This window comes from Carettochelys insculpta, chromosome 4 (genome assembly GCF_033958435.1).
Source record: "Carettochelys insculpta isolate YL-2023 chromosome 4, ASM3395843v1, whole genome shotgun sequence".
Taxonomy (NCBI): domain Eukaryota; kingdom Metazoa; phylum Chordata; order Testudines; family Carettochelyidae; genus Carettochelys; species Carettochelys insculpta.
The window spans coordinates 51,435,582-51,448,155 of record NC_134140.1 but is presented as its reverse complement, the minus strand read 5'-3'; the positions used below and the strand labels follow the sequence as shown (position 1 = coordinate 51,448,155).

Below are 12,574 nucleotides of genomic sequence, written 5' to 3'. Positions count from 1 at the left end.
TGTTGGGCTCGGGAGACGGGTGGGTGGTCAGGGGCAGCACCCACCAGCTGCCCCTACTACTAAGAACTCAACTGCCTCCTTGAGCCCAAGGAGGCGGGACCCCCAGCTGCGTATGTGCACACTGCTGACCCCCTGACCGAGCTGGAGGAGACGGGGACCAGGACCAAGGGGGAGGATGGGACCAGACCAGACCGGACCACCAGCCACCCACAGGAACCCCCCAAGGATCCAGAACACCAGAGAGTATGAGGGCTCGAGGAAGGGGCCCCTCATCTCGACATCCCCTAGGGCCCACCCAGCCTGGCCCCCTCCAACTGTGCCTCACCCAAGTTCCAGAAGGGACCCACAGGTTATGTACTGTGCATGCTGGTGTCTGCAGCCCAGCTGCAGGGACATCAGCTGCAGGGCAAGGGCAGGCCAGATGGCCCCACCGCCCAGGCCTCACAGGGCTGACGTGTGGCACCCAGCACCATGTGGGCCACACAGTACCACAGGCCACCTGGCTGCAGAGGGACCGAGGGAGGCAGAGGAGAGCCAGCACTTCTGCAACCCAGACAGGGAACCCCAGACGCGGTCCCTGGCGGACTGCTGGGATGGGGTGGGCAGGACATGGGGGTGGGTTCAGGAGGTCCCTCACTGGGACTAATGACCTGTTCCTCTCACCTTTTGTCTCCACAGCTCCAGCAGATGGACCAGCCCCGTGACAGGCCTGGGGAGCCCGATGACTGATGGCGGGGGCGGGGGGGGACACCCCAGGCCTCAGACAGGGCTAGCACGGGGCCGGCGCCACCAGGCTGGAGAGGCGGGGGGCACACGGCCCACACGGCTGCCCTCAGGGAGCTGACTGGCATCGCGCAGGAGTGGCTTGCCATGGAGCAGCAGGCATGGGACCAGCTGGTGTCCAACGTGGATGCCCTCACCCAGGACATGGTTGGCCACCTGGCCCCTGCCGCCGCTCCATCGCAGGTCACTCCTGCACCCACATCCCCCCCCCAGCATCCCCCCCACTTCCCCCCGCCCCCCCAAGCCCCCTGCCCCCCCACAACATCCCCCCCGAGGAGGCTGACCTGGAGGCTCTACTCCCTCCCCACATCCCCCGGCCAGCCTCATCCGCCTGGCCCACACCCCACTGGCCAGGTGGAGGCTGAGTCCCTGCGCCCCGCCCCCCCGTGCCAAGCCTGGGTTAGGCGCGGGGGCCACGCCCAAGCCATGCCCCTACCTCTCTGTGCCACTGGCCCCGGCAGGGCCCCTGGACCCGAGGAGGAAGGGGCGCAGGGGCTCCCAGCCATCGAGACCCCTAGAGGGGTGAGCCCCCCCCACCCTGGCCCCCCATCCACCCTCCTCACTCCCATGTAAATAGCTCTCCCCGTTCATCCTCCCCCACACATGTATATAGTTCTCCCTGTTCACTCTCCCCCCACCTGTGTATATAGTTCCCCCTAGATAATGAGGGGCACAGTTTTTCCACACAGGAAACAGTTTATTTTTATGGATTTCCCTGTGTCCCCGTGCATGTGTGCTGGCGGGTGTGCATGGGGAGGGGAGTGTGCGGGGTGGGGGGGTTACTGTGGCCCCCATTCAAAGGCCTGGTGCAGGGCCTCCCCTACACACACCCCATCCTGCTGGGCCTGGTGGCACAGGGGAGGAGGGGGCTGTCTGTACCCGCGCCCCATCTCGGCGGCCCACCTCTGCATATAGGGCTCGTGTTTTGCCTCCACCAGGTTATGGAGGATGCAGCAGGCCCTGACCACCGCCGGGATGCTGGGGAGGCCCACCTCCAGCCTGGAGTGGAGGCCTCTAAAACGCCCCTTGAGGCAGCCAAATGCCCACTGCACAGTGTTCTGGGCGCCGTTCAGCCCCTCGTTAAAAAGGTCCTGGCTCTGCTGGGTGTGCCCAGAATATGGCCGCATCAGCCAGGCCCACAGGAGGAAGGCCACGTCTGCCACAATGCAGGGCAGCATTGTCGTGTCCCTGATGGGGAGCTCCTGCCACAGGATGAAGGTCCCCTCGACCATACACTGTCCTAGCCCTGAGTTCTTGAAGACCCTCATGTCCTGGGCATGGCCAGCCCAGCCCACGTAGATGTCCTAGAACCGGACATTGGTGTCAATCAGGGCCTGCAGGACCTCCAAGTAGTAGCCCTTGTGATTCATGTAGGCCCCGCGGCTGTGCTCTGGCGCCTGGATGGCGATGTGCCCAGCTGCTGGAATCCCAGGATGGCATCATCCAGGTCCCCAATGTGCACCACCTACCTCAGGAGCACCTTGTTGATCACCCGGACAAACTGCAGAGCATAGAGGGGCATGCTCGTGAGTGTGGGGTAGGGTGCAACTTGCCCGCCCGTGCCTGCCCCCATCCCCACCCCAGGGTGCCCGCCCTTCTCCCAACAGTGCCTGTCACCAGGCGGCCCCCAGCTCCCCACATGCAGTCTAGGTGTGAGCTGGGCATGGCTTACCTCAATGAGGACGACCCCAACAGTGGCTTTGCCCACCCCAAACTGGTGGCCGACGGATCGGTGACTGTCCGGGGTGGCCAGCTTCCATAGGGCAATGGCCACCCTTTTGTGCAGGGGGCATGCCAGCCTCAGGTGTGTGTCCTGGTGCGGGAGGACTGGGGCGAGCCAGTGACACAGCTCCGGGAATGTCCCCTTGGCCATCCTGAAGTTCTGTAGCCACCGGTCATCATCCCAGTCCTCCAGCACTAGCTGGTCCCACCAGTCGCTGCTTGTGGGGAAGCTCCACAGGCGACCAATGACCTGGGGTACAGACTGGGGACATTGAGCCCTCAGGATGGCATCCAGGAGGGTGGCTGTTGTGGAGGCCACCCAGAGCCGCTGCAGCATGGTGACCAGGACCACAGCCAGGGCACTGGCCACGGCTGCAATGGAGGGGGGGTGCTGCTCAGGTTCCATGGGGGCCCAGGATGCCACTTCTGCTGTCTCTCTCTCACTCTCACACTGCCTGGGGACAGGATTGCTGGCCCTCGGAGTGTGCAGACTGAGGTATGGGGGGGGCCCTTTAAAGGGATGGTGGGCGGTGGCCCTGGAAGGACTCGTCCACCATGCGACCCTGCCCGTGGCATTTCCTGTCCCTGCTCTTTCAAAAGAGCGCTCCGGCATATGTGGACACTCTCTTTTGAAATTGTGCTGGGAGCCTTTTGAAAGAACGGACCGAACCTTCGGTCCCCGCTGGTGTGTGTGGACGCTCTGTTTCGAAAGAGCATCTTCCAATGTTCTCTTTCGAAAGACGCCCTTTCAAAACAGAGCTGTAGTGTAGATGCAGCCCAAGTGTGTCGGACAAATTACATGAGCAGAACACAAATCTCGAATAGCAGCTCTCTCCTTATCAACAGAGTCTGAACCCCTACAGTACAAATTCCTTTTCTACACAAGTCCAACCCCCTTCAACCCCATCCCTCCATAGCACCACGCACCACAAATAGATGCTCCTTGCAGAATGCCCTAACAGGCAGCAAACAGACTATTTCACACCACAAGCAACTTACATAGCTCCATGACAGAGAACACTACCAACAGTTCGAGTGCCTCCACTGACCAAAACTTTGGCAAAAATCACACAAGGAGAGAAGCACTTGCTCAAGCAGGAACATCTAAACATTAAGGCTTTCAGGGCTTCATAGCTCAAAACCAATAAACTGATTCAGTCTCAAGACCAACAGGCAGGCAATACAGACCTGTCAGATAACACATACTGACACTTGGAAGCATTAGAACCCATTACAACAATCCATTCTTGAGGTGACGAAGACCTGGAGATCCTCTTCCAAAACAGGTGCAGAAGATATAAAGCATTCCTGCACATTGGTCCGATAGTAAACTCTTTCATATTCAGCATTCTATCATCCAGAAATCTCTAATAACTGGCATTTTAACTGTAAGTAAATTTTAGTTATGTTTTCCATAAACATAGTATAGTGAAAGTCAATACAAATAAACATAACAAATACAGTGTAAGTGTACAGTGTAAAGCGTAAGTTTATGCTTCTTTGTAAATAAAGTGCTCTGCATACATTTTTGTTTGTTTCTTAATATCTAATCTTGTTTTTCATTAGTGTTATGCATTGCTAGGTAACCATCTGTGTTATCCAGAACAGCATCTCCTAAAACGTGGTCCGTGGCCCAGTACCAGTCCATGAGGGGAAAAAAAAAGTTGTTAGAAAATATACAAATTGTTGCTATGTACTATTATAATTGTGAATAAATAATAAACAGTGAAAATGTATTCATTTTTCATATCCGTTTATATTTTTGGGCTGCAAAAAGTACCAAAAAATGGGTCTCAACTATAAAAAGTTTGGGAAACCCTTATCCAGAATATTTAAATATCCAGCAACCTCCCAGCCCCTGGGCTGCCAGATATGAAAGAGTTTACTATACATGATCAGATAACGAGGATCAGCTGAGGATCCAACATGATTCAGATTGGGACTATGAATCACTGACTGTTGATATGCTCCTCAACTGAAGGAGAAACCATCTTGATTGAATCTTTCAGTATCAGCATCACATCAGTCTTATCCAGAACGAATTTCAGCTGTCAATGTGCCAGTCTCTCACTGAGATTGATCTAGGTATGTATACAATACTGACTAGGCCAGGCATGTCCAAGACAAAGTGAAGTGTAGTTGTCATATTGAGAGCCACCAACCCATACCCTCTCATTTACACTTTTAGCTGCCATTCCTTGGCCAGCACATGTAGAATTGAAACATTTCATTAGGACAGATGTCAGTTTAATACCCTGGAATAAAAAACTGTGGAAGCCAAAATCTTTTTTTTATAGATGGACAGCTTAACTGATAGTAGATTATAGAAAAAGTGGAGGCTATAAAGCTGAGGTGGTCAAAATGTGGAACATTTTAAGATAATGGGGGATTTTATCCACTGGCTTCTATGGAAACAAAACTTGGCCATTGGACAATATAATTAGAGTCTATTTATTAACCTTCCCCAGCCCCTTGCCACCAATACAAGAAACTCCAATTGATATCAAAGCTGTGGCAAAATCAGGGCCAAGACAAATATTCAAGGGAGAATTTGATTGGGTTCAAAACACCTTAAGTCCTTCCACTAATCTACAGAGGCAGCATATTTTTGTTCTGTTTTAAATGAACATGTGAGTATTTACATTATTGAATGACAAGCTGCAAAATCGGAACACACTTTTTACTACAAAGCGGTGGCATGTTTTAAAGGCCTCCATGGTTTAATGTTGATTTTAATAGATTAAAATCTACTGTACTTTTCTTTGAGCTAATTCATACACCAAAAAGTTTGCAGAACTTAAGAGTTTATAGCTAGAGACAAATCTGAGTAATGATTAACCAAAAACTGAATTCTAAATAACATCAGTTGTTAAAATGGAGTTTCACTTTGGAAAAGGGATGGGGCTGCTAATGTTTTACAGAGAGTGATCAAAGGAAGCGGAGAAAAAAAGGAGGAGGAGGTTAAAGTCTCTGACAAGTTTACCAGCTGGTTGGAGAGCAAGTGGGCCTGACCAATACCTCAGCCGCCCGTTTGGGAAGACTAACTCCAGGCCCTGCCCCTTCTATCAGAGGTCCCACCCACTTCCACACCATCTATCCTGCCCCTGCTGGAGCCTCAAGACACCCACTGTAGCAGCCACCTCCCCCACACTCTAGTCCTAGGGTCCAGTCCAGTCCTCCGTGCTTGAACACCCCTGGCGCTGGAGCAGCAGGTGACCATATCCCAGCATCGCCCATCCCAGAGCACTGGGGGCCCCAGCTACACTAAATCCTGGGCTGCAAGCTGGCCCCACTCTATCTCAGCCCGTTTATGGAAAGAGGAACAATCTGCTTGGGCTAGAGCCATAGAGGAAGCTGCAGTGAGCTCGGGCGGTGGGACAGAGAGCACTCAGGACAGAGCGTGGACAGGGCCTCGCATGGCTGTCAAGGAAAACTCAGCCTTCTCTGGCTGGCAATACCCCCAACCCATGCAACTGGGACGTGGTTGATACCAAACCTGACTGCTTTCAAGTTTGTAAATGAAAACAGACTGTAAGAATGTATAAGACGTCAATGAGGAATTGTGTGCGTGTGCGTGCATGTAGTGCATTCATATGTGTGTACAAGATACGATGTCTGTCTCTTGAACCATTTGCGTTGGAGCCTTAGATGGGAAACCCTGAGATTAAAAGTTTTTAAAAATGAGGAATGCAGACAGTAGCACCACAGTCAGACCTGGTTTCAGAGGAAGCTGCAGTGAGAAGAACCCTTGTGCAACCATAAATTCACCCTTAAGAAGCTTCATTAACTGTAATAATAATATTGATGACATCCTGAAATCTGTGTCCTCTGCAAAGGATGGCTCGTTTCACATTTTCATCTTGTCTTATTTTGGACAGAGGGCAAGGTGAAGCCAGGGGGACCATTCAGAATGAGATCTAATTCTAGCTAATTGTAATATAGACCTTTAATGTTTGCTTCATAACAAAACAGACCACTTTTTCCCTTTCTTTGTGCATTACCTTTGGTTTAATGCACTAAACACTGCTAATTCAATTAGATTTGACATGATCATTAAACATGGTTGGCCAGTAATGTAATCAAAGGAAAGTATTGCCTTCCCAAACGTGCATACACTCTCCACTGGCAGGGAAAGCTGGGACTGCAGAGCATCAGCCCCAGCTCTCCAGGTGGCCAACAATGATCAGGCTGGGGTCCAGTGGGGCTTGGCTCCACAGGGGGCTGGAAAGTTGCCAAAGGGCCCTGACACCAGGGCCTAAGAGGCGGGACTGTCTTGCCTTCCCCAGTGAGGTCTTCATCTACTGCCCGCATTACTAAACCATGAACTCATGAAACAACTGGTCAGCAAACTTGCCAATTTAAAAAAAAAACCCAAAACAAAACATCTCACCAGTTCAGACATGTGCCCCAACCGATATACAAGCCACCAGTAGAAAATATTAGAGTCAGTAAAACAATGCAGGTGCACTGCCATTCTACAACACTGAAACTTGCTTTTCATACCCCCTGAGCAAGGAAAGTTTCAGCACTGTAAATGGCAGTGAATACAAGCCTCAAATCATCCCATTAGAAGCCGGAAAGGGTCAGGTCATGTACTACTGATGCAAAAGACAGAACACATTATTCAAACAGGGGGTGTCATACAGGAATAAAAAGGAGGCAACACAAAGTGATTCACACTTCCTCAAAACAGCATAATTCTGTCTCTCTTCTCCTTTATAATTTAATATTTACTAATTGAGATGGGCACACAGCAAACCAACCATGCAAATGTAAGTAGCAGTTGACCTAAGGGATTGTCTAAGGGATCAGCAATAGGACATTGAACCATCTGCTTCTAGGCCAGTGGTTTGAACCCAGCATTTCTTGGCAGTGACCAGAAATTACACTTTCCTATGTCTTTTCAGTCACCTGTGTAATAGGAATGTGATGGTCTCAGTCCAGTGCCTAGTACGTAGGTATCCACTAACAAACTACAGTCACATGGAACTAAATGCCTTTTTTGTTGGCAACATCAGCAGAGAGGCTCAGAACTCAATGGGCAAAGAGTGAATTGCATACTCCCTTGCCCCTCACCTGCCTCCCCAGATTTGTTCTATGGGTAAGGCAGCGTTGGAAAACACAGCTGCAGCCTGTGGTATATCTGTTCTGAGGGTAAACAGAGGTCTTCATTATCCAAGGCTGTCAATCTAACACCTTCCAAAAAATTAAACTCACGTAGACAAAGACACACAAAACAATCTTTGAAGGCGTGCCTCTGAGCTTGCCGATGGGGAAGATAATCTCTTCTTTCAATGATCATCCTTGTAAGTCACCACCCATCTACTTCTTCTTATGGGCATTTTACTCAAATAAGACCTGAGCACTCATTCACTTGTGTCTGCTTAAGCAGTAGACCCCTTAGTCCGTTACTATTAATCTCAGATCTGATCAGCTAATTTTCCACCAGATAGCTTCCATTAGCCAACTTACAATGTCATGACTAATATTACTTTCAACTCTATTATTTTCAATCACAGTAGCAGAAATCTAAAAACATGATCAGCACTGGAAGTGCAACTCAGACAGCCCTGCAGAAAGAAAAAGGAATTGAGAAGAACAAGGTCACTTCACACCTTAGTGCACCATGAAGTTATTCTCTTCATTTGAACAATTTCATGTACATACACTGCAATAATAATCACAGCACAAAAAACCACACCATTAGCAATTTTAAAGAGACAGAACCATTTCTAATTGTTTGGTAAATAAAAATATCACAGTTAATTGGCCCCTTTCTAGCCTTCCACCAGCTTTGCTTTAAGGATAACTGATGGAGGATGAAGAGCTGACTTAGGGCAGAACAGAAAGGGAAGGAAAGAGCACAAAGGAGAGAGAAGGGACCTGACATAGAGTTTAAAAAGTTGCAAAAAAGAGCATGAGCTTGGTAATAGTGCAGTTGTACAGATCAAATTTATCTTCAGGTTTCGAAAATGTTTCCGGTTTTTCATTTGCCGATCTGTTTCCGCTTCCCTTTGTGCGAGATTCACCCTCTGTCCTTTTCCATATTGTCAGTTCTTGGCCTCTTGCAGGCATTATGAAGGCAACATGCATTTTCCAAACTACCTACCTGTAGCTGAAAGAGAGCTAGGGAAAGTTGCCAGGATTGCCCAGTATTCACAGGCAAATGTCCCTGAAAGTAGGTTTAAGTGGTGTCTTCATTTCAAACTGGAGGCATCATTTCCAGTTCACGAGGGCAAACACACTAGCTTGATCAAGCTCGCATGCTACAAACAGAAATAAAGCCACCATGGCATGAGTGGTGAGCTGGGATAGACTCTCCAAGTACAATCCTGCCTAGGACCTTGGGTACTTTGGGGGGGCAGTTATCCCATCCTGCTACTTACACTATCACTAAACTCTAGTTCCAGTGCAAACTCTTTCAAAGCTAGCATGCCTATAGCTATCTGAGCTGGAAATTACACCTCCAGCTCAAAATAGAGATGTATCCTTTGAGGGGTAAAAGAGAGCATACTGCCAGCAACACAAACACGAGTTTTGAACAAGGTTGGATTCAGAAAGGTGGAGCTCAGGACAGTCAAATGAAAGTAATCCTTGTGATTGACAGAGATGGGACTGAAAAGGCCCAGGCCCGAACTGCTGGATTCTGTGTTTGGCTGAATCAAACTCCAGACTTTTTCAAATGTGAATGTTGGAAATTTGGATCTGAATTCAAGACATTTCCAAAGTTCACAGGGATCCAGTTTGGCACATCACAGATATTTGGTGCAAGTTTCAAATTTTGATCCAATTCTAGATTGCCAGTTGAAATACAGCTTCACGCTCATCTGTTATTAATGGGGGATCATTTTTCTGCAATAGAGCATATGATGCACACCTGTTATATTAAACATGCTTCTAACCATCTAGAATTTGATGACCACGTTGCCTAGTTAACACAAGATGTAACACCTGTGTACCAAGTATTTAGCAAGCATGTTAAATCTGTTAATCAACTAGAAAAAGGGGCAAGGTAGCGTTAAGAGGCTTGATGGAGTGCCTTGTGAGGAAACACAGTGGTTCATATACTATGGTAACAAACCTATACAATGATATTAGACATCACGAATTAAAATATGTAGCTTGGCTAAATGGTAATTTACAAGGGATACAAGTACAGTATTTGAAACATGTAAACATCAAGATTAAAGAGGAATAGCTTACAGATGCCCAGGAGCATATAACTAGGCATAGTGGAATGAAAAGATGTCAAGAAAAAGTTTAGATTTCTAACCTGGGGGAAGATTTTCCCAATACACATATTAAACAGTAGAATAGATTTCCATCAGAGAGAAAATTGATCTCAACAAAGATGTCAGGATGGGTCCCTCAGAGACCTTGTAAATGAAAATCAGCAGAGGATCTACCATACTATAACTCAGATCAGGCCTAACAATCATTCCTAACATAGTGCTGTCATTACATGACACCTTTTAGATGCATGTAAGATATGATAAGTAAACTGATGACATGATGGCCCTGGAAAAAAGTCTTTGTGTGATGTATGTACAGCTCGTGTGCACAGATTTATTTGCATGTGCAGGAAATATGTTCTTAAAATGTGTTTGCAAAGCAGTACATCAGCCCAGTCTGCCCTAGATAAAGAAACGTGTATTTATCTGTCAGACCAGCCTGATTATTGGGATAGAGCAACAAAAGTACATCTACATATACAATAATAAACTGCTACTTGATTGTTTGAATAAATTGGGGGAATAGAGTCTGCAACCAGGAATCTTTCCTGGCTCTTGAGGCAGAGGCAATCGATTTTGGATGATATAAAGGCAACAAAAAGGCATTTTGGGGGGCATCACTTTGGGAGCCATAGAAACAGCATTTTGTGAATAATAGGCCTAGTGAGATGGAGATGCTGGTAACTTGACCTGAGCAAGAAAACTGGTTAGGCCAAGATTGTAACTTGCTAAGGTTTCTTTTCTCTTGCTTAGTATCACTTAAATGTCTGTTCTTTATTAACAAGACAAAGTTTAGACTGTCAGTCTTGAAGAGTTTGCTGAAAAGGTAGAAAGAACAGCATGTCAGAGAGCTCACACTCAGCTTAGCAGCAGCAAAACTCTCACTGTTGCTAGGGTAGAGGGGTAACATGATGACTCTCAGTTCTTGGTGCTGTAAACAGAGTTTTTATCCAGGAATATACTAATAGGAAATAACATGCATTAAAATAAGGATAACAAGGTAACCTAATACTGTATTGCCTTTCCATCTCTAATATCCAGAATCCTTTTATTCATATCAGGCTAAATCTGAACTGAGTATTATATAAGGTTAACATAGAAGCCCAGGTGAAATAAGAAGACATAGCTGCAACTTTATAAGAAATATTGGGTCGAATGTCTACTGTCATTACGTAGCTCTGATGCAGGGAAATGCCCATAATTTTTGCCCAAAAAAAGATGATAGGATTTGGCCTATTAAAAATATGAAAGAGCTATTTTGAAAAAAAAAAAAAAAGTGGTTTACAATCGCTAAGAACCTGCTAGTACAGACTATGATATCTCACTTTTATTTAAAGCAGAGTATGTCCAGAGACCAGCCTGTGGTAAATAAAACCTGCAAAACTGGTCACCAGTCAGAGTAAGAGCACTGATTATTTAGTCTGTTCTAGATTTCTTTTACCCAGTTCATAAGAAAGAAGCTTCATACATAAATATGAAAAAGAAAATGCATTCTGCCTCTTTAAGTTGCAATCAAAAGCACCAATGTTATTTTTACAGTACCTGAAACATCAGTACCCAGTACCTCAGCCTGAATATTCTGTTTAGTGTCCCTTTCATCTGTAGCCATGGTTTTGTCAAATGTTACTGAAACAAAAAAGTACAACACAGCAGATTTATATAACCAATTAATTTAGGAAGACAGAAATACATGGTTTGGTTCCACTCGTTTTTTCATTGTCCCCTTACACTGAAATTTCTTATTTTAATATTACTTAGATACCTATGCTAAAATATATAATAAAATGCATTATTCAGTGTGACTATTAAACCTTCAATACAATATAAGAACTACAATTGCATTTCACAAGATATGATCAACTGCACCAGTAAATTATGGAGCCCTGTAATAAATTGACTGCATGATATTGAATATGTTTGTTTTTAATTTCAGTGTCTAGTGTATTAATAAGTCCTTCGATCATCACCAACAGTACCATAAATAAGACTAAAGATATTTTACAATGGTTGTAATAATTTTACTTAACCAACAAACACTAGAGAGTGGATACGTCTCTTTGGAAGTTCCGTAAAAGTTCAGCATGTGCTTATCTGCTTTCCTAAATAGGAATGTTCTCCTGAACTGAGGCCTCTAAGAACAGTTAGCCAGTTAATCCACTGCCACTACAACATTTACAGCAGGACTTGGTATGTACAAACATACACACCCACATAGCAGATGCAAACCAGGACTTTCGATGTCGTGTAGAGATGACATGAATCAAAACCCTGAACTCAAAACACCTGAATACAGTTAAGATTAGCGCTGTCAATTAATTGCAGTTAACTCATGTGATTAACTCAAGAAATTGAGATTAAAAAATTAAATCAAAATTAATCCTAATTTTAGTCTATTTTCAACTGTGTGACTATCAATTAAAAGTTCACATTTTTTCTACATTTTAAAATATATAGATTTAAATTACAATACAGAATACAAGCTGTACCGTGATCTTTTACATTATGTTATTACAAATATTTGCATTGTAAAATTACATAACCGTTTCAAAACAAAAAGGCGGTCCAGTAGCACTTTAAAGACTAACAAAATAATTTATTAGGTGATGAGCTTTCATGGGACAGATCCACACCCCACGAAAGCTCACCACCTAATAAATTATTTTGTTAGTCTTTAAAGTGCTACTGGATAGCCTTTTTGTTTTGATAGAATATAGACCAACACAGCTCTCTCTCTGTTACTATCTCATGGTTTGTAATTCAGATTAATATATTTGAAAATGTAGAAAATATCCAAAAATGTTTAAATAAATGGTATTTCATTATTGTGCAGCAGTGCA

General features: G+C 45.8%; 1 protein-coding gene across 1 annotated transcript in view; it reads right to left on the bottom strand.

Moving 5' to 3' along the window:
• The window catches only part of CRACD (capping protein inhibiting regulator of actin dynamics), a 101,149-nt gene extending 89,803 nt beyond the window's left edge, over window positions 1–11,346 (bottom strand). The window contains exon 1 of the mRNA XM_074992807.1: window positions 11,280–11,346. Coding sequence (XP_074848908.1) covers window positions 11,280–11,346 — 67 coding nt within the window. The remainder of the gene's footprint in view (window positions 1–11,279) is intronic.
• Between the last annotated feature and the right edge of the window lie 1,228 nt (window positions 11,347–12,574).